Source organism: Acanthopagrus latus, chromosome 7 (assembly GCF_904848185.1).
Source record: "Acanthopagrus latus isolate v.2019 chromosome 7, fAcaLat1.1, whole genome shotgun sequence".
Lineage (NCBI taxonomy): Eukaryota > Metazoa > Chordata > Actinopteri > Spariformes > Sparidae > Acanthopagrus > Acanthopagrus latus.
The window spans coordinates 1,853,597-1,876,080 of record NC_051045.1 but is presented as its reverse complement, the minus strand read 5'-3'; the positions used below and the strand labels follow the sequence as shown (position 1 = coordinate 1,876,080).

The 22,484-nt window shown below is 43.3% G+C and overlaps 1 protein-coding gene across 2 annotated transcripts in view; it reads left to right on the top strand.

The window, feature by feature from the left end:
- dnmt3bb.1 (DNA (cytosine-5-)-methyltransferase 3 beta, duplicate b.1) overlaps window positions 1-21,879 on the top strand; it is a 38,282-nt gene extending 16,403 nt beyond the window's left edge. The window contains exons 3-22 of one of the 2 annotated variants that reach the window (XM_037104410.1): window positions 3,194-3,344; window positions 3,723-3,808; window positions 3,904-4,041; window positions 5,081-5,212; window positions 9,293-9,451; window positions 9,556-9,663; window positions 12,874-13,015; window positions 13,115-13,237; window positions 13,455-13,499; window positions 13,614-13,693; window positions 14,370-14,482; window positions 14,595-14,778; window positions 15,632-15,716; window positions 16,204-16,349; window positions 17,494-17,584; window positions 17,819-17,967; window positions 18,171-18,256; window positions 18,356-18,425; window positions 18,527-18,645; window positions 18,776-21,879. In XM_037104410.1, coding sequence (XP_036960305.1) covers window positions 3,194-3,344; window positions 3,723-3,808; window positions 3,904-4,041; window positions 5,081-5,212; window positions 9,293-9,451; window positions 9,556-9,663; window positions 12,874-13,015; window positions 13,115-13,237; window positions 13,455-13,499; window positions 13,614-13,693; window positions 14,370-14,482; window positions 14,595-14,778; window positions 15,632-15,716; window positions 16,204-16,349; window positions 17,494-17,584; window positions 17,819-17,967; window positions 18,171-18,256; window positions 18,356-18,425; window positions 18,527-18,645; window positions 18,776-18,917 — 2,349 coding nt within the window. In that variant the 3' untranslated portion in view covers window positions 18,918-21,879. Of the gene's footprint in view, window positions 1-3,193; window positions 3,345-3,722; window positions 3,809-3,903; window positions 4,042-5,080; window positions 5,213-9,292; window positions 9,452-9,555; window positions 9,664-12,873; window positions 13,016-13,114; window positions 13,238-13,454; window positions 13,500-13,613; window positions 13,694-14,369; window positions 14,483-14,594; window positions 14,779-15,631; window positions 15,717-16,203; window positions 16,350-17,493; window positions 17,585-17,818; window positions 17,968-18,170; window positions 18,426-18,526; window positions 18,646-18,775 lie in introns of both variants that reach the window. The other variant, XM_037104409.1, reaches the window with a different exon arrangement.
- Window positions 21,880-22,484: the final 605 nt, after the last annotated feature.

Sequence of the window (22,484 nt, the reverse complement as noted above, 5' to 3'; positions counted from 1 at the left end):
TTTCTTAGCGGCCTCTGGATTATTATCCCTTAATGTGTCTGCTGACCTCGCCGACCTCTCTGTCGCTCTCAGTCTCAGCCTCTCTCTCTCTTCAGCCCCGCCGGCAGCTCTCGCTCTCAGCACTCCCTCTTTATACGAAGGTTCAGCGAGTTCATTTATTACAGTGGAAATTTGGCATCACAAAGACACTCACACACACACACACACACACACACACACACCGCACGCATTCCCTGTTTTACGACGCCTAAAAATCACAAACAGCCTCAGATATGCGTTGCTGTGATTTGCCTTAAAAAGTCAGCACAATCTCACAATTTCCATGTGCTGCACAGCTGCTCGCTCTCTCCGCTTTGTTCCATCTTCTGTCTGTTTTGCACCAAATTGTTTGAGGGATAAAGACTCAGTGTGTGTGAGACGGAGACACGACCGACAACCCGGTAGTTGCAAAGCTTTTCTTGAGTTAAATTTAGCAAAGTTAGTGGAAACGCTGGTAAACTTCTGTTCCATTTAAAAAACTCTCTTAGGTGCATGTTTTATGTAATTTAACATGTGAACATGAATATATATTAAAACAAAGCAATGTACCTTCAACAGGGGTTATAAATAGGATCTAAAGCCCGAACATCTTTCTGTCTTATTTCTGATGTAAACAGATGAATTTTCAAAAAATCATGAGCAGGAGCTTCTGATCCTCAGGATTTATTCCTCTGTAAGCAGTCTGTCTTAGCATGCAGCAGCTAACAGCTCGTGTTTTGTTCACGTCCCCAGGAAACTGGATCCAGAAACCTAATAATTCAACTCTCTGGGTGTAAAATGACCCGCATCTTCGCAAAAAAGCTTATGGGGAAAAAGTTTTTTTTACAGCAGCGTGCATCACATCAGACTGTAATCACACAGTTTGGCCACTATGTCAAACGTGTCACATCCCCTTGATTGGTCCGGTGACACTGTGGAAAAGCTTTAAGGAGCTTCATGGACCATCATCGTGTCCCCAGGATCCACGAGGCCCCTGATGCCTTAGTTTTTTGGTTTCGTGCACCATTGAGCAGCTTTCATAAGAATTAATGGAGCCTTAGCCCAGATGCTGTATTAATGCATCCCTGGTTTCATTTTTCTCTCTTATACACACACACACACACACACACATACAATACATCACAAGCGCACACCTGTGCACATGCACACACATGTAAATCTCGCTAGGTGTTTCCAGTAAGAACAACTAATGTACATCCTTTGTATTCGTTCCGCCTGTGATCTGAGCGGGCAGCAGGAGGGATTAGGTGGAATCACAACTTGAAGTGGAGCGATGGAGGTTCAAGTCCGAACAGAGCAGCTGAGCGGAGTTGCAACAGAAACGCACCGGCAGGTTTCACGTGGCGTCTCTTCTTTCACCCGCGGTGACGTGTGCGATGAAGTGACGCGGGAGAGAAACGCCTGTGCTTTTTACCTGGCTGATCCTCCTGGCAGCCGGGCCGAGCAGTCCGGACTGATGACTCACCGCGAGCAGATTTATCATCGCCGTGTTGTTCTTGTACGCTTTCTATAATGTTTGTGTTGAGTCAGACGCCGCAGGATCTGCGGGCGTGCCTGACGGTCTCTGACACGTAAATGTGTTTGAATGTAGCGACACATTTGGCACGTTTGTGTTTGATTTGGTTGCCTTCACACCTCCTCTGTGCCCCGAGGTGGAGGAGGGCAGGGCTCCATGGTGCAGAAGTTATTAATCCCCCGGAGCTTTAGGTGTAAAGCAATTTATCTTATAAACACTGTTCTTTTTTTATTTTTTATTTATTTTTACAACAAAGCAGAAGACAGAAAACAAGGCTTGGAGTCGGTACACGATAATCCACTTTTAATCCTTTTATCGTCCGTTCTCTTCAGACTCTGATGGGTTTCATATACAGTCGACTGCTCCCTTTTTTCATGGCGTGCAAACTGTTGCAGTCTGGACGTTTTTTAAACCAGCGGTGATGTGACTTTGCTTTGAAGGTGCTTGAAAGTCTTGACATCATAGTGTTGGAGATGTTAGTCCTGCTTCACCTGTGAGACGTAGCTTGAGCAACATGATTTGTGTCGGATGTCAGATTTGGGAAATGCTCCAGGAAGCAGGTGACCCAGTTGGAAAGCCGACAAACGCACCCGGCACCGTTACGATCTGTTGTGGTGAAGGGGTTAACACGTGTTTTGGGCGTTCAGCACTCTGAGCTGTGATTCAACTGGTTCCTCTCAGCTCAGCATGGTGTTAATAGTTGGCGATTATAGAATTACAGTAATATCTGGTGACAATTTAATGGCAGGCGCTTTACCTGGAGGCTACGCTGCTTACCGCCATGCAGACGATGGTTCTGATGCACAATGAGCAGACTGACAGTCTTAATCTGAGGCTTTGGGGAGTGATGTCATCACGCTGTCGGGTACTGAATGTGCAGCCAGAACCTCAAACACGCCGTCCTCGTCCTCAGCTCTGGGTGGGCTGCCAGGTGAAGGCGTGGAGACGTGTTGTTACTGGCAACACTTCCTGTTTGTCTGAGTCGAGTCTGAGTTAGACGAAATCCAGGAGACACGACAGGTGAAGCAACAGATATCCTCCACGAAACTCCTCAGCTGACGACTAACTTTGGAACAAATCATTATTGAATTAAAAATGCTCAAATAACTGCTTCAAATAACCAAACTTTTAACCGGATTATCTCTTTTTATCCATCCATAAATCATGAAACACACTTCTTATGCACAGGCTGGTTTCACTGAGCCGAATATTAAAAAAACAGCTGTTCCGTCTTTGTTCCTCTGAGAGATTCAAGTCCTGAAGTTCTCCAGTTAAAAAGGCTCAAACAATAAAAACTAAAAAACACAAATTCTTTTCTCCAAACTCATTTAATCGTTCTCTCATAACTTGCTTTCTTCCTCGACGTGTTCCAGAGTCGTCTGGTATCATCAAGCAGAAAATGAACAGGGGCACAAAGAAAGACAGAGGAAACATCGTGAATAGATAAAAATGCCAAAACAGAACAAGAACAATATCCAGTCGGTCTCACTTTTACACCTTTGCCACCTTTCATATCTGTTGTCCTTCTTCCTCAAAATCTGTCAATCAATTACTCGATCGATCTGGTAATCAGGCGTCTCTTCAGTCTGAAGTTTATGAATCACTTCCCCTGACGTTGCTCTCTCTCTCTCTCCTCAGGCGCCTGTGAACGGAGACACGCCTCCAGCCGAGGGCCTATCAGAGAACGACAGCGGCGTGGAGCTGACCAATGAGAACAGCCCGCTGACGGCGGCTGAACCGCCCTCCCCCTTCAGCCCCAAGCAGAACGGAGACGCTGCCTCGCCTCAAGGTAAAGTGTGCAGCGATTGGTTAAAGAGACGGTGATGATGTGGCGCCACTTTTTATTTGAAACACCTGAAAAAGATCGAGAGAGATTAATATTGTAGCACTTTTTGTCTTTAATTTCCTTCATTCCAACTTCTACAATTTTGACTCTATAAATCCAAAGCTGTAGAGATCGTTGTGATGACCTGAGCAGATCATTTGATAATTATTACATTTCACTGTTTCTGGGCCCTAAAAACAAAAACAATCCAGTGTGCAAAACAACAGCCGAAGTGACCGTCCTTCTTCCGTCCGTCTGAACTTTATCTCCTGAAAGAATATTGAGTTTCTGTCCTGCCATCTGTCTCACCTTCTGCTGACCCGCCGCGCTCTCTCCTCCCAGATGATAACCAGTGTACGAGGGGCAACAGGAAGAGGAACAGGAAGAAGTCGGTGGAGGAAGAGACCACCTGGGACTCCTACAGCGAGGTACGAACACTTCACCGTTTAATGTGAGTGTGTTAACTTAAATCTTCTCTGGAGGGGGAAAAAGAAAAACAATCCGTGTGTGTTTGTGATTCCAGGACAAGTCTTCCGGAGCGCCTCAGCTGAGTTTGAGACAGACACCTCGACCCAGAACCATCTTCCAGGCCGGTCTGACGCCGCACTCAAACACCAAACCTCGCAGACAGAACCGCAAGCTGGAGCACAGCACGTCACTGGTAAACACACACACACACACACACACACACCATTCATTTTTTTACCCCATGCAGAGAAGTTAATAAGAAGTAAATTCTCCTGAAAACATGTAAATAATTAAAAGATGTTTGGCCGCTGTAAGCGTTTCCTCCTCCCTCTTTGAATCTCTTCACTGAGGTTTCTCTGAGCGCTCTCTACCTGCTGCGTGTCGGCACACGCCAGGATAAACAGAAAACAGAGCTACATGCTCTTTTGACCCTCCAGACTTGCTGTAGTTTTGCAATGCAGTGGAAAATCATGACTTGACAGCTCAGCCGGTTCAGCTTTTTCTTTCCCCCCACATGCTGCTGTGAAGCGAGCAGAGGCGGGACGCCGTCCAAAAACTGTCATAACGTGGTCGTAAAAACAAATAACCTCCATCCAGTAAAATCTGGAGTTCAACTTTTCTTAATAGTTTAACTTTAATTTCTTCTGTTTCGTGGGAAATCTGTTGAACAGTTTTTCTGTAATCCTGCCGACAAACAAACGAACATTAAAGAACTTTTTTGATACTTATATTTATATATTTATAATCTCTGTTTTAATTCCCCTCAGATTTTTGTCTGAATGTAATTAAATTTGATTAAAAAGAAACAGCTGGATACAAACATGAACATCCTCTTTGAGCCTTAGATTAGCAGGCGAACTGGCTGCAGGTCAGATCAGGGTCAGGACTTCCTTCAAACTGCCTCTGAAGACGCTCTAGAGATTTGTGTCAGCTGATGTGGGCGGTGTGTGTCGACTCCGTGTGCTCTCGATCTGAGTATATTTTCATTGCAGCCTGTTTTCAGGTGAAAAGTGCTTCCAAAAACACACTTAACACTGGCAGGAGGGAGGATAATGACAGCCGAGTGAATGGAAATGCAGCTTAATTGTCGGTGTTGAGTTGCCGTTTCCTCCGACCTCAGTTGGGTTATAAATAAGTTGAAGTGTACACGTCGTTCTCTCGCTTCCGCTCATGCAAATATTCAAAATAGCCTCATAATTCTGTATTTCTTTCACCCCTTCTCTCTCTCTCAGTGTGTTGGTGGTCCCCGGGTGGCCGGCGGTGTCCCAGAGTCCCCCCGTCTGGAGCTGATGGAACAGGACTCCAAGGACTCGGCCCAGAGCAGCATCACCTCGTCCAGCTCTGAAATCCAGCCAGAGTACAATGTAAGAAGTGTGAGAAAGTGTGCGTGTGTGTTGAGAGAGACGTCGACTGAGCTTACGTGCACAAAATATTCAGTTTTATTGCCCTAATCGCGGAAAAAAAGATTATTCCTACTAAGCTGTTCTACATGGCTAATGATGAAAATGAATAATTCAGTATTTCGGACACAACCTCCCTCTTTCATTCCGTCAGCCAGCCTCTTGAAAAGCTCGCTGTTTACGATATTTGTGCAGAATCCTGCTCATAATGATCAAAAAGTCCAGAAATGTGGGATTAAATTATGCACTGTTGGCTCGGCAACACAGAGAGCTGATCGTAAACAGACGAGACGCTTCGTGTCGCAATCTGCAGTAAAAAAAAAGAGAAAAAACAACCGGGACACGTTTTCAATGCATGTCGAAAGAGCGCCCCAAAACATAAATAATATCGGCTTATCCAACATGTGGTAATCGTAAAGTTCGTGTTCCAGATGAGGGTCTGATGGGCTCGCATCCAGATCTGAATATGGTGAATTGGGAATGCATGCATACATTAAATCCAGAGGATGAAGGATGGAGGTGGGAGATGAGATAACAGGACGAGAACTCCAGACTTCCTTCTGCTCATCAGAGCGGAGAGACGGCATGAAAGATCCTCAAAGAAATGAAAGAGAAAGGAACAAACAGTGCAGGAGCAACAATGCTGCTGGAGAGGATTTTGAATTTTTCCTCAGTAATGAATTTATCACCAACCTTCCATTCACACCTCGTATATTTAACATGTTCTCGTTCTCCTCACTGACATCGGCTCTCTGTTCTCCGGGAGGATTATGATGCGTCTGCAAATCAGCTCCAGACTCCCTTAAAAAAAAAATCATTGAATTGTTGATTTAGTGGAAACTTTATAAACTTCGTGTAACGCTGCCTGCAACAAATTCTTAGTTATTCGCTCTTCCCTTGTGAATTCTGCTGATTCCTTTCTGCTTATAAAGACATTGCGTCAGGTTGTCCTGGTGTGTTCGCAGCAGATCAGCTGTGATTTCTGACTGTATATCTTCACACGTTGCTCACATTTTTCACGCCGTTCTGTTAAATAACACAACTTCTGGCACTTTTATGACAGTTCAGACGCTGCGTCAGAAACTAAAGCCACGTTTCCTTCAGCGCTGTCTCTCTCTCTCTCTCTCTCTCTTGTTCCCTTTAAATCTGAACACCAGCCTACATTTTACTAAAATCAGATCAGCGTCATGATGCCTGCAGATGCCAGCACGCTGTACACGTTACGTAAACACTCACCTGAGATCCGAACACAAAGCGATCACGTTCTTCTTGTGACTCACTCACAGCTGCACTCACATGAATTTTTCCCTTATTCACTTAACGTGTCCAGATTCAGATGACGTGTTAATACAAGGTGCAAATTCCGTTTGCACCCTTTTTCGATTCAGATTAAGGAGGCAATTCAGAGTGTTTTACAGAGGCATGAAATTGGATTTAAACACATTAAAACAAGTTAAAAAATAGAACAAATTAGCTAAAATATAAGAGCAGTTTAAGGCTGTGGCAAACAAAAAAGTCTTGATTTAACCCTCCAGGGTCAACCGATGCACCAGCACGTCCAAATAACTCGACCGATTTAAGATGATGTATCAGCAAGACGCAGCCTGAGCGAGTCTCGGCCTTCTAACTATATATCAGTTTTTAAATTTTGTTGATAGGCCAAGTAAAACTGGATTTATGATAAATAATGTACGCCGAGCTTTCTCGCAAATATTGCCGCCATGTTTGGTGAGACCTGAGCCTGAGGCATTGCCTGCATTTAAATGTAAATAGTTATATGTGACAAATTTAGCAAAACAGCAATTTATCTTTCCATACTGAGTAATAATGGGATAATAAATGGTTCGTTAAACACTGATTTTATGTTTTTTGTGTGATTTTAGGTCCATTGTGTTAATACATTATGTCAAAGTGAAAAAATAACTGTACAGTCACACAGGTGAGGTTGTGCTGAAAGTAATGACACCAAACAAGTCAAGTTCAAAACAGTTTTTGAGGTGAAATATGATGGTAAAATCAAAAGTAGTCAAAAACGGCCAGTTGGACCCCAGAGGGTTAACAGAGTCTGACCTGCAGCTTTGTGGGAGTTTGTTCCAGATACGTGATGCGTAATGACTCTCGGGACTGAAAACAGACGACCTCAGAGGTCTGGACCGTTCGTGACGCAGCAGCAGATCAGAAATGTGTTTAAATGTATAAACCAAGAGAAGGAAATCTGTTCTCTGACATACAGAAAGTCAGTGTTGAGATCTAAGAACTGGTCTTTGTCAGGACGCCAGCAGCAGCAGCAGCACCGACACTCACTCGCTCGGATATTTTACGGAAGTTACAGACGTCGTGAAATCGGTCCGGAGTCGTGACGAGATGAGCGGAGGGAGAAAGTTTAAAGACGATCAAAGGGAGAGACATAAAAACAGTGTTTTCTAAAAGAGGAAGTGGAGGTTTGGCAGCGATAGAAAGAAGAGGAGGGTGTAACTCCCTACACACAACCTCCTCCACCTGGCCTTGTGTTAGTGCAGGTGGCCACACACACACACACATACACACACACAGTCTGGCTGTGTTTGCTGTGTATCAATAGTTTCATTCAGGTCATGACGACCACCAGTCTGCACAGTGTGTGTGTGTGTGTGTGTGTGTGTGTGTGTGCCTCTCTGCGTGCACGCCCTCTTCCCGCATTATGTGTGTTTTTTTGTGTACGTTGTGTGTTTTTGTGTGTTTTCACTGGAGCCTGGCTGAACTCAGCCGAGCGTGGCATCCTTTAATGGAGTCCTCCTCCGTTACAAAGCCCTAATGGGTTTCGCTCTCTTTAGGATCACGTAGCCCGAGCCGAGGGGGGGCTCAACTGGGATTTGTTCGCAATAGAAATCCCATCTGCTCATAAACCGGCACACATAACTTCCACAAGAAACAAAAGACAGAGAGAGGGAATGAGTCGATCATGGTGTTATCGGGGCCGGTGGATGTTTTCTTTGAGCGTTCTGCCCACAGAAAGACTGAGGAGGAAAGATTACAGCTGCAGTAAAAGAAACAGCTGAGCAAATGAGGAAGCAGGAGCACGTCCAGACGGGCGCGGAGTGACGGACGAGGCGGACAAACAGCTTCTAATTCACAATCGCGATGCGTTAAAGATCTGGATACAGCTCGGAAATGTTATCGATCTGAGCAGGGAGGAGTCTTAATCTCGCTCCTCTCTTTTCCACGAAGAAGTCAAAAGCAAGCTGTGAGATTCAGCGTAGAAATACGTACAAAAAAAGTGTTCGTACTTAATTAGCTTCATAAGTTGATTCAATTAAGTTTCTGTCCGGATGTCATTTACCACGGATGTGAGGTGTCGGAGCTTTTCATCTCCGCCTTTCTCTGAGAAAACAAACATACTTTTGCACATTCGTATTATTTTTGCGTTTGTCTTTCTACTGTTTCTTCCTCTCACATCACATCTTTTACATTCATCCGCTCATGTTTTTTGTTTTTTTTGACATGATAAACGAGTCTTGAGGATTCTTTTCCATCTTTTCTTTAGGACGTCTTCCTCCAACACCAGAAAGGTTTCTGGCATCTTAAAACTAACATTGCCAGACTATTGTTTTTCATTTTCCATCTTTTTTTTTCTTCCGTCTCTTCTTCTCTCTTGTTACTATAACTGGAGTAGGGGGGTTTTCAGCTTTTGCATGATACAGATATGATGGCAGATTTGTTTTTGTCGAGCCGCTCGTCTGCCTCTGTTGTTTCTGGTGTCTTCGTGCTTCCACTGATATTACTTCCTTTTTTTTCATCGGCAAGACGAGAAGACATTTCTGCCAAAGTGTCCAGTTTTCTCTCCTCTGTTCTCAACACCTGCAGTTTGAGGGAAAGAAAAATATCAAACCAGACACTTGATCTACTTCTCCACCCTCAATCCCTCACATCTAATCAAATCTTTGCTCCACCTCTGCATTTTTTCTGTACGTCAGAGAAAGTGAGACGTGTTATTTTTGTTGGTAAAGAAGGATGAAGTACACGGCCGTGACCTTCTCCTCACTCTCTCTGCCTCCTGACTTCCAGGACAACAAGGGTTTCGGCATCGGCGAGCTGGTGTGGGGGAAAATCAAGGGCTTCTCCTGGTGGCCCGGCATCGTGGTGACGTGGCGCGCCACCGGCAAGCGGCAGGCCAGCCACGGCATGAGGTGGCTGCAGTGGTTTGGAGACGGAAAGTTCTCTGAGGTGAGGAGGGAAGAGAAAACAGACCGAGGGAGGGACGGTTGTGGTTTTAGATGTTTGTTTGATGCCACGTTTTTTTTTGTGTGTGTGTTTTTTTCTCTCTCCAGGTTTCAGCAGACAAACTGGACTCCATCACTGCCTTCCCCAAGTTCTTCAGCCAGGCCTCCTACACCAAGCTGGCCTCCTACCGCAGAGCCATCTTCCAGGCGCTGGAGGTGAGTGTCCATCTCGTTTCCAATCAGCCAAGAAAGAAGTTTTCCTGTTGGATGTATCAGAGAGTAAAACCCACTTCATCTCCACGTTACTTTTATTTTTGTATGCAGAGCAGAATCAGGCCTCGTCCACACGGACACGAGTATTTTTCTAACAACACGAGTGAAAACACATCTGATAGACAGTAACACACAGAGATATATGAGATATGCATATCTTCTTATATAACTTCACTGCAAAACATTAGTTTTTGTCACTTTTTCTTCAGCGTATCATCAAAGTCTGCTTGAGTCTTTCTAAATTTAACCATAAACAATAAAACTTCCATTCTGTCAGCATACAAACTCAAAATACTGCGATTTCATAACACGAGCTCCGAGTTATGAACGCGTGTCTGCGTCATCGTTTCCAGAAATCTCAGTTTCTGCAGCGCAAATATTGTTTTTGAATATCAGATTTCAGTTTTCTTACTGAAGTAACAGACATTGTGAACAGTGTAATATCAAGTAATTTGTGAAAAACAAACAGATTTTGACCCACGACGATTTTCTTCTCATTTCACTTTCACTGTATCTCACTGCCAAGTTATGAAAAGGTGATTCATGTTGAAACATCTCAGACGGCGCCCGAGGGTCCGTCCACATGGAAACGCTTTTGTGTGTAAACGCTCATGTTTTGCGCCGCCCTCGCGTTCTCGTGCGGACAGCGAATCTGCGTACTCTGCGTATCGATGACCTCCAGCCTCCGACCTCTTCACCCTGCGACTACACGCTTGTGTTCATGCTGCAGAAGATATCGAGCGTTTCAGGGTTACTACGACAAAATATTCTGCTGCTCTGCTGCTACGCTGAGCAGAAGAGGCTCATGGACAACATACACCACGTCGTCTTCTTCTTCTTGTGTTCGGTTTCTTCTTCTACTGTCTGTTTGTGTACAGTGTGCAAGCTTTACACACAAGCTCCGTCTCTTCGTCTCCATTTTTGGTGAATTTCAAGCGCCACCTATAGGCCTGGGATATGAACTACAGCGTGTTGAGTCGTTTACAATTGATCAGTTTTGATGCAAATATTCTTGAAACGATGCCGAGGAAGACGGGGGGGAAAAAGATCGTTTTGGTTCGTGTGGACATGACCTGAGTGGTGATTTGTCAGAATATGACAGAAATGTGTCAAGTCGACGTCGCGTTTATTGAAGAAAAAGCAGAAAAGGCTTCAGCGTCTGCTTCAGTACTGGAGATGTCACATTTCTTTTGTCCCGTTCTCTTTCAAATGAAAAGAGAGAGAGATCTTAATAATTTTAGTGGTTGAACAAGTTTATCAACCACGGCTCAAATAATTGTTATGAGTGGATGTCTGTACAGTGTGTGTGTGTGTGTGTGTGTGTGTGTGTGTGTGTGTCAGATTGGAGGTCCTCTAAAAACATGCTGTGTGTTTCTCCTGCCAAGAACACACTGGTTCACTTCACTGGAAGTGCATTTAGGCATGTTTACTGACAGTGTGTGTGTGTGTGTGTGTGTGTGTGCGTGTGTGTGTGTGTGTGCGTTCCAGTAGCCAAGTAAAACAAACTCAGATGTGCGTCTGAAAGGGATTCCTCCTCGCTATCTATTCAATCTCATCCTGTCGGTAACAAGTGTCGTGACAGAGTCTGTTGTCGTCTGTTGACACGACGGAGGTGAAGAAACAGAAGAGCCGCGCCGCGGATAATAAATCTGTCACTGTACAGTCATGCAGACACACATCAGGGCTGTCTTCACTGTCAGGCGAAGAGATAAATTATACCTTGGATGTATTTTAAAAGACTACAAAGAGTTTTACAGCTGGTTATGAAACAGTCTCAGTTTAATACTGACGCCTCTGTATGACCTACATAAGCAAACAAGACCAGCAGCGAGAGTGAGATACAATAGAGATACAATGAGATACAATAAAATGAAAAGACAGTTAAAGTAGAAGTTCTGATCCAGCTTGTTTCCTCCAGCACAGTAACAGAGTTCAGGCTCTGACATGGACTCAGAGTATCAGAGTAAAAAGTCTCCCTCTGAAGGACATTTGTGCTCAAAGCTAACTGAAGCTCACGTCATATTAATAGAATTCAAAGACTATTAAAGTTAAAGGTAGAATCAGTAGGATTTGTCCCAGCTGTTCCTGAACGCACCACAAAGACAGTTGATTGTTGAGTCTCATTCCCAGGACGTCAAATAGACACATGTTGGGTTGGTAAAGCGTCCCGAGCAGCAACAAAGAGAGAAAATCAGAAACTCTCTGCAGATCAGGAGCTTCAACAGGACGCGGTGTTGTTCCACTTTTGTCCACAGGGGGCGCCAGAATCAACGACAAGGACATTTCCATGTAGCTGCTTTAAGTAAGGCTAAAACAGAGCCATTAAAATAAGCGAGTTTAAATGGATGATATAATGAAACCTGAATGTCTCTACTGCAGCAAAATGATCCCTCAAAATCCACAGACGAGTCACACGAGAGCTTCGCCTTAATACACAACCGCAGCGACAAACTGCTGACGACCAACAAAAAGAAGTTTCCATTGAAACATGAGTGTATACAAATATATTAGAATACATTATATAAATACATCACAACGGGAATATTTAATCAAAGAATAAACAAACCTTTTTTGAGCATCTTTTTGACATTTTTTCTGTTTAATTTGACAGTAAAACATAAAAAAAATACTCATGTTTGCTTCTTTCCACTAAAACATGCTCTGTCTTTCCTTTATTCTTTCTATTGTCTCCAATGTTTTTGTTGTCGGTACGACGTCTTTCATTCTCGTCTGTGTTTGTTTTTGTGGTTGTGTTTTTCATGGAGACTCCTGCTTGTGTGTGTGTGTGTGTGTGTGTGTGTGTGTGTGTGTGTGTGTGTGTGTGTGTGTGAGTGACTGCAGGCCTCATCATGCTGCTGTCTCTCTCTCTCCTTGTGGCCGCTGTGTTTTGTCTGCCTCGGTCGCCCCGTCTGCTTCCTGCCATCCGTCTGCTCTCAACTTTCCCTCCTCCTCCTCCTCCTTCTTCTTTTTCTTCTTCTTCTTCTTCTTCTTCTTTTTCTTCTTCTCTCAGCCCGTCAGTCTCTCCTCTTGATGCACCAGGGGAACTATTTAATCTGTGATCAGTCTGATTTTGTTTCCTTGCTCTGACTCTCTGACACGAGTAGATCAGGTGTAGTGATGACTGACCGGTTTTGACGTATGTATTGCACACAGATGGCCAGCATCCGCGCAGAGAAAACCTTCACTCCCTGCGAGTCGGATAATCCGGACGACCAGGTCAAACCCATGCTGGACTGGGCCAACGGCGGCTTCCTGCCCAAAGGAGAGGAGGGACTCAAACCTACACACACCGCCGGTGAGCAACGCTGCCATGAGCTGTCCATCAGAAACAAGCTGTAAACGTCTGAGCGCCTCAAATTTAAAATCTGAGTTTATCCTCTGTGTCCCCCTGCAGACAGTAACCCTCTGGACCACCAGGTCCTGGATGTGGCCCTGCCAGAGTATTTCCCCAGCGCCAAGCGGCCCAAAGTCAGTCTCTGTAAGAACAAGGCCGCCCCCGAGGAGTCCTACAGCAGAGGTAGAGCTCAGAGACAGCTCTGAAAAAAATACTTGTTTGGTTTTCGGTCATTTCTGCTCACTGACATGTTAAATGTGTATTTCTATCCTGGACTTTCATTTGACTTGTCTTTGTTCTTTCACGGATCCCTACTCGCCTCTGACAACTGAAACTTTGGAAAGAGATCTCCTGTAAACATCCTCCAGCCTTGTTAACATCGTCCTTCTTTTTCCCTCAGAACAAATGGTGAATGAAGTTCTAAAGAATAAAAGAAGTATAGAAGGTAAACACTCTGTCCCTCACATCGTGTGCTTCTGCTTGTTTGTCAATGACTCACGCAGATTATTGAGAACATTACTAACTGCTGACTGATGTGTATTGGTTTTGGTTTTGGCAGATTTCTGTCTCTCTTGTGGAAAGATGAGAGCAGCAACCTTCCACCCGCTGTTTGAAGGAGGCCTGTGCCAAACATGCAAGGTACAGCGGCGACAACACTAACGTCAGATCGTTGTTTACACGATCCTGTTTGAATTCCTCTAAAATGCCGACAGTGACAGTTAGAACAGGAAGCTCAGACTTCAGTCTTCTGCCATATCACGTTGTACGCATGTGATGACATCATCACGCTGTGTGATGTTCGCTGCAAACAAGAAAAAAAACATCACAGTGAAAATACTGACGCAGGCACAAAGAAGAGCTGCATGTCTGTTAGAAAACATCTTTGTACTCTGCTCGTAAAAATCCACATATCACAGAAACTAAAATATGGACTAAGTTCAAATGAGTTTTAGTGTGTTAAGAAATATTTTGTGTCTGTTTCTACTTTTAGGAATCTCTAGATTAATATCTTTTGTGTTTTTATGTTGAAATTGGGCAAACGAAATGTCCTTCTTGCGTCTTTCTCTTGTCTCGCTATAACAAGAATCCAGAATTCACCTCAGATGCATCAAACTAAAGTAACGAGGCTGTTCTGAAGCTGTGAGGAGGAGAAAGTTCAGGTGTTTGTGTTCAGGTGTTGAGAGGTACAGATACATGAAACATGTACTGAAGTACAGTAACTAAGTATTTGTACTTTGTTACTTCTCATCTCTGGGTTTCAGTAAAGACAGACGTGAATCGTGTCGATAAAGTTTTTTTCTCCGTGTGTGTTCAGGACGTTTACCTGGAGATGTCCTACATGTACGATGACGACGGTTACCAGTCCTACTGCACCGTCTGCTGCGGAGGTCGGGAGGTTCTGCTCTGCGGCAACGCCAACTGCTGCAGGTCCGACACACACACACACACACACAGAAACAGTTCCTACATCAGCTCCTCGGTCTCCACTCATGTGTTTATCTGTCCGTTCACCTCCTCTCTCTCTCGCCTCCTCCTCCAGGTGTTTCTGCGTCGACTGTCTGGACATCCTGGTCGACCCCGGAGCGTCTAACAACGCTCGGTATCTGGACCCGTGGCGCTGCTACATGTGCCAGCCGCTGCTGCAGTACGGCGTCCTGAAGCGACGGCACGACTGGAGCCTCAAGCTGCAGGAGTTCTTCGCCAACGACAAAGGACAAGAGTTTGTGAGTCTCTCTGTAAAATCTGTTTTTATGCTCTGTGTCAGTGGTTCTCAGTCTAGGGAAGGCAAGATAAATCTGAGGGGGCTGTGATATGATTTAGGTTGTATTTCCTGTTGATGGGTTGATTATTTCTGAATTAATTTCTTGTTTGATCCATTACATGTCAGATAATGGTGAAAAATGTTGATCACTGTCTCCCAAAATCACATCCTTAAATGTCTTGTTTTTTATCTGCAACCCAAAAATGTTCTTTTTATAATGGAGGAAATAAAACCACGTTTAAGAAGCTGGAATCAGAGAATGTTTTCTATAAACACCCGTTTATTGATTTAAGAATGACAACTAATCATTAAATCATTGCAGCTCTAATGTGATTGACAAGATGTTATATTTTTCTAACTTTTTCTAAATCGGTTTTACATCCCCGGACCTCTAAACATGATGCAAATAAAACAATTTGTCTCTTTATGGAGTCACGTGTCAAAGAAGATTGAAAGTTCATATCGAACTTCTCTTTATGTCTTATTTCTTCTTCGAGCCACATTTCTGAAACACAGCACTTTTGTTGTTATCATTCAGTGTTCATGTTGTGATCACAGTTCTGAGGCAGAACGCAGTCGGATTGCATCAGAATGGAACATTTCAGCTTGCAGGTCAACAGTCTTCCAGTAATGCAGATAACAAAATGTTTTATCGTGAAGTGAAAAGAAAAATAGTATTTTTCATGGCCGACACTTTTGGACTGTCTGTTCCTCAGAAGGAATGAAGCAGCGGAGCTTTTAATCCTGATAATTCTGACAGACACCAAATGAATTAAAGCTAAAATGTGATTCGTCTTCTTCTGTTGATGTTGCAGGAGAAACCAAAGATTTACCCAGCAGTCCCTGCAGAGCAAAGACGACCAATCAGAGTGCTCTCCCTGTTTGATGGCATTGCAACTGGTGAGGAGAAGTGTGTGTGTGTGTGTGTGTGTGTGTGTGTGTGTGTGTGTGTGTGTGTGTGTGTGTGTGTGTGTGTGTGTGTGTGTGAGAGAGAGGGACTGAATGTGTCTTTTAAGTCATTTGTTTGAATCTGTAGTTGGCTTCTTCAAAGGGAAACGATTGATTCATACTAACCAAATGTTTTGGAATCAGTCCAGTAAAATGGCTGCAAGAGAAATCCTGCAGAACGGTTGTTCACATCCAAGATTATGGAAATGATTCCTACAGAGACAGACCTGTTTGTGCACCAGACAGAAAAGTCTCACTCAACGAGGAATCTCATTCTAAAGTCTGCTGTGGAAACATGGTCACAGTCTGCACGAGCTCACCTCCCTCCAGATTTCAGAATGAGACGAGCGATTAAACGATTTATGATTAATCACTAACATCCTGAATGTGATGTAACACCGCCGGCCATCGTTCAAACTGTGTCTGTGTTTGTTTCCAGGCTACCTGGTTCTGAGGGACCTTGGTTTTAAGGTGGACCAGTACGTGGCGTCGGAGGTGTGTGAGGACTCCATCTCAGTGGGTGTCGTCAGACATGAAGGAAAGATCCAGTATGTCCACGACGTCAGAGACATCACCAGGAAAAACGTAAGAAAGATTAACAACCTTCAAACTTTTACTAAACAACAAAATAAATCCTGAATTCACAGTCAGATGTGACTGAGCAGTCGGTTTATTAGCTCAGACAAGACAAGAGAGTGTTATCCATATCAGTGTATTAACACACACACACACACACACACACACACACACACACACACACACACACAGGCAAGCCGAGCAGCTGCAGTGACGTGGCTCAGGGCAGAGGACAAAGAGCAGCTTTAACCTCCGTAAATCTCCTCAGAAACCCTTTCACTTGTTAGTCACGCTTTAAGTGTGTGTGTGTGTGTGTGAGTGTGTGTGTGTGGGCGAGCGAGCGAGCAAGAGAGAGAGAGAGTGAGAGAGTGTTTAGGGGTTCACGGCTCTGCTCCCTATTAGCTTTTACGTAAGAGAGATTAAAAGCACCCCACCTCCACCTCCTGTTCTTTCTTCTCTTTCTTTCTTTCTTTGTCTTTCTTTCTTTCTTTCTTTCTTTCTTTCTGTCTTTCTTTCTTTCTTTCTTCCTCTTCTCTTTCTTTCTTTGTCTCTTTGTCCTCTGTAAAAGGACTCTTGTATGGATGGAAGGGTTTGTATGTGAAAAGCTGAGCGAGGACAAAAGGGGGAGCAGATGTGAGACTTCAGATTTGGGGGTTAATTGGTCGTCTAATGCCGTTTCTATGAATAATCTATATTTAGAGTTGCGTTTATTCATTAATCCGTCAATAAAAAATATATTAATCAGCAACTATTAATACATATGTTGCAAGAAATTACTTAAGTAAGTTAACATAATTTTTTTATTGTATTAAACTGAATTTATTTGACTTTTGGACTGACTAACTTGGGCTTTAAAAAGTTTTGATGGGTGTTTTTTACACCAGTCAGATGTTTGTTTTTTGATCAAACAGTTAATTCACAGGTCTTGGATATAATCAACAGATTAATAAATAATAATTAGTTTGAACTTTAAAGCTTCTTCAGAGATTTGTGCTGAAAGGAGAAAACATCTGCAGACATCACGGTCTGGATTTGGATCATTTTTGGTCCTTTAATCTAACTTTTGTCAAAGTAAAAACGTTGTGTTGATTTATTCATGCAGTAGCTGTCGTTCCCTCAGTCTAACACTTGGTGGTGCTGTTGTCTCCTTCAGCTGCTGGAGTGGGGTCCGTTTGACCTGGTGATCGGAGGAAGTCCCTGCAACGACCTGTCGATCGTCAATCCTGCCAGGAAAGGCCTCTACGGTAAGAACCAGCCAGAGGAACTCATATCACTGAGGATTTAATTCTTCCATTCTATATTTGAATTTTAATCATATAATCTGAGTGTATTTTGCGAGTTTCCTCTTCATTTAAAGGCAATTTAATTGTTGATTGTTAATTATTTAAAGGCTGTTTCTGATGCTTACCTTCTCTGTGGATATAATCGATTGGTTGACGATGTTTTCTTGCTTTCCTGACGCCGTCTTTCTGCTCCAGAGGGCACAGGGAGGTTGTTCTTTGAGTTTTATCGCCTGCTGAGCGAAGCCAAGCCCAAAGAAGGAGAGAACCGGCCGTTCTTCTGGATGTTTGAGAACGTGGTCGCCATGGGCGTCAACGACAAGAGGGACATCTCACGATTCCTGGAGGTGAGTCAGACGGACGGACAGTTGATATCACAAACATGAACCAGAAGTCGACCAGAAGATACGACCACGTTAACATTTAAACAGCTAATGAACATAAAACTGTACTTCCTGTAAGCATAAGTATCTCTTTCGATCCACTGACTGTATGATCATCACGAGTTAATGAGTTAATCGCTGTGTGTCGTCATGTGTTTTATCCGCAGTGTAACCCTGTGATGATCGACGCTATCGAGGTCTCTGCTGCTCACCGTGCCCGATACTTCTGGGGAAACCTGCCGGGCATGAACAGGTTGGAGAGGGAACTCAACTCAGAGAGACGCTTGAGTCCTGATCTCTCCTCTATGACAGCAGACTTAAGACTAAATGTGGTTCCTCCTCCATGTTTCAGGCCTCTGTGTGCCTCTGGGATGGACAAGCTGGAGCTGCAGGACTGTCTGGAGCACGGCAGAGTCGCCAAGGTTCAAACTCTACAGAAAAAGACGCTCTTCACAGTTCTTACTCGCAAACTTGGTTGCATTTGCTTGACGGTGTATTTGTTTTTTTTGTGGTATTTTTTTAGTTTGGGAAGGTGCGTACAATCACTACCCGCTCCAACTCCATCAAACAAGGGAAGGATCAACACTTCCCGGTGCTGATGAACGGGAAGGAGGACATACTGTGGTGCACTGAGCTGGAGAGGTGAGCAGGAAAAAACACACGCTTCAGCTTTTTAATGAATGCTTCACCCAAAAATTAAAGTGTATTCATTATCTTAATACCTCGATATCTTGTGATTCTAACGGTGGTTGTGTGTCTCTGACTCCTGCAGGATCTTCGGCTTCCCGGTCCACTACACAGACGTGTCCAACATGGGTCGTGGTGCCAGACAGAAGCTCCTGGGCCGGTCCTGGAGCGTCCCTGTCATCAGGCATCTGTTCGCACCACTCAAAGACTACTTCGCCTGTGAATAGACTCCACCGGTCACCAGCGTACGGACGCCAAAACACCAGCTTTTCTATCCTGATACTGGCTCCAACAAACAAGCCACATTTTGTGAAGAGCTGGACGTTTTTTTCTTTCAGCCAAACAGCCGAAAGTTTCTCTAAACATCAGTGGAACCGGGAAACAGTGAAAGGGGGAAACTTGACGGTCAGTTTGTGTCGAGTCCTTTCTGGATCCTGGTGATAATGCACTGCAGCCGTAGACACACGTAACACACACTAACACAGAGATACACAAATACAGCCTAGGTGAGCACCCTGGCTGTGGTTGATCACTACCCCAGAGGGTCAAAGGTCGGGTGTCTGATTGATGAACATGCAGTGGTGATGGAGGCCAGCAGCGCTCCGCCTCTCCGGAGCGACAACAGACGACACCTGACGCTTCTTCTTTTATAATTAACAGATATTTTTAATAGGATATTTCTCTTGTAAGATGCCCCTGGCAGGCATCGTTTTTAAGTTGACAACACTTAGTAGTTGTAGAAAATAGAGAACAAGATGGCACCGACGGTACAACTTTTTGAGTGGCAACCGTATCGAACTTATTTTTAGGAGGTGTTAAACATTTCAGAGGTAACGCGTGTGACGACAAACAGGCTGCTGACATCGAAACAGAAACACTTTTTAAGCTCACTTGAACCAAAGTCATAAGATGGACCGTTAAAGTCCAGCGAACCTTTTTGAGTCACCTGCTGATCCACTCACCTCGCCTGAATGTATTTTCCCCAAAACGTTTGCTTCATCGATCCGTCTTGAAAAGCAGAAACATGTTGGTTTTTGTCCAAAGTCAGTCTTTCATCTCGTTGCTGACATTTTCCCACCCAGTGGAGAATTCGTGCAGATTTAGATGAAAACACGGAAAGAAAACCTCCATGTTTGAGTTTTTCAGGAGACCAATGAAAGAAGGAAAACACATTCAGCAGTGGAAGCTAGTGGACCAAAAACCTAACTTGAAACTGAAGCAGGATCTTGGCTTTATATGTAGATGAGTTCATATTATTTTGTTATATTTTCTTTCTTGTTTACTGTAATGGCTGGATGCCAGTGTCTCCACATGTGGGTGATTCTGGTGAGAAGAAGTTCATTTGAATCCAGGAAAGAGTCGAGCGAGTGTCACTGTGTGTAAATGTGTTGTTATGGTGGGAAACACTGGTGAACACAATGTTTTTATGTAAACCAGCACTGACTACTTTTTGTTTAAAGGAGTTTTTTTTTTTTTTTTTTTTATTCAGTTTCCAAAAAGATCTGACGAGGGAACTGCCATAAAAATCATCTCTGTGATGGTGGTGATACCGAGCTTTGTTCTGTGTGGTGCGCAGGCTTTAGTGTGTACAGTGTGTTAAAATAATTCAGCGTGACAAGAGTAAAATCAGAGGATGAATGTGAAACTTAAAGATAAAGTTCAGTCATCATCTCCTCAGCTTCATGCTGATGGAAGTCCAGTGTTCTCCTGAACAACTGAAGTAGACAGAAACAATCTGTCTTCATACAGCTCGTCTAGCATAATCCAAGTATCTGGAAGTCCCAAGATCCTGTATTCATTTGAAAAGATGTTTTTTTATATCGTCTTTGAAGCCAAAATCTTCACTGTAGCTGTTACGCTCAAGGTGTTAACTCGCACCTGGACTGAAGTGGATGCACGCGGGTGTAAATAACATCTTTGCGAATCAATTTGGGATTTCAGGATCTTTTTATGCTTCAGTTGTTCAGTCGAATGCCAGTTTTTTTTTTGCTATGACGCAACTGAATTGTTTAGTGGACTACACAACTTCGTCAGCATGCGGGTGAGGAGATGATGACTGAATTTTCTTTTTATGGGGTGAACTACTCCTTTAATGGATTGGCAGGTGGAAGGGTAACTTCTCATTCTGTACGCTCGAGCCTGCTCACCATACGGACGTATTTTACTGAGCTGTTTGGACCGACTCACAAAAACTCTTCGTAGTCTTTCTTAAAAAACATCTTGTTTATTTGATAACTGGAAGATTTTTAAATGCTGTTGGCTGTCACCAAATCATACTGAATGGGCATTACCTCAGACAAAGGGGCAACTGTACATCACTCCTCCTCTAGGATCTCTGTTCTGTGAATACATACTGTAGCTTTCTGCTCCCATATGCCCTGTATATATATATAGAGCTCGTATGTTTTTTATCACTGGAACCTTTTTTTTTTTACACAATGTTTAGCGTACTGTACCATAGAAAGGTTTACAAGCGTTTTGACTCTCTTGTTTGACCACAAGCTACTTAAACAAACAAATATACACCAAAATGCACAAATGCCTTCTTGACGAGCTGTTGTCTTTCTTTAAATGACCAGTTCGTCAAGAAATGTAAGAATCCTCGTTGGGGTTCACCAGACCCCTTAAAGTGCCAGGAACGTCTTTTAGTTTTCAAGTCCTTTAAAAAACCAAAAAGTAATTGTTTACATGCTTCATTAATACTGCTGAACCTGTCGAATGTTTTGCTTGAAAACAGTGCGCAAAAAATATATTTTCTCAAGTTTTCTCAAGTTTTTCTTTTCTCCTCGTAACTGCTCCTTTAAGACTTTTTATATTGATAACACATACAGTTTTAACACCGTATAAAACTTGCTTGAAACGTGTAATGTTACAGTACGATATAGAACATATTAATCGATAGCTTTCTGAGACCTTGTGTTAGCTGTAAAACATTTGAGTGTTTATTTGTAGACTTGAGTGTGAATGATGTTTTAACATTTCTGTGCTTTATCTCGTGTCAGAATCACATTTGAGGATTTTTTTTCTTTTGCTTTTTTATGAACCTAAAGTGCAAAAGCATTTAAAAAGAACAGATTCTGTACTATTTTTATACGTTATTTGAAATGTTAGTGGAAAATGTTTGTACTTCTTATAGCAACCTATATATGATTTTTACTCAATAAAACGCAGCTCGGCTGCTGAAAATCAGCCGCGTGTCCTGTGTGATGTTGTTCATTCATTAATGTGCATTTATGATTGGTTTGAATATTCATCTCAGGAGTGACAGCTGTATTTCTGCAACTTCTCCTCTCTACATCGTAAACAGACAAGCCGTAAACAGACAGAGAGGGAGGCTGGAATGTGGAGAAAAGGCGTGTTAGTGTCTCGTATCTGCAGAGAGTTTCTGATTTTCTCTCTTTGTTGCTGCTCGGGACGCTTTACCAACCCAACATGTGTCTATTTGACGTCCTGGGAATGAGACTCAACAATCAGCTGTCTTTGTGGTGCGTTCAGGAACAGCTGGGACAAATCCTGCTGATTCTACCTTTAACTTCTACTAGACTAAATTAGAACTATAATTGACATACTTCTTAGATTACCTCCTGGTTCAGAGCAGGTGATGAATGACACATAGCAAATATTAATATCCTTTGCAAACGGGGATATCTGTGTGTCAGAGCAGCGTATGGACAGTTCAGTTTAGCAATAAACAATAATAATAGTACAAAATAAACAATATGATAAAAACATAAGTAATAGATTCTTATATACATAATATGTTCAAGTGCCCCGCCCCTTTCTGTGACATCACA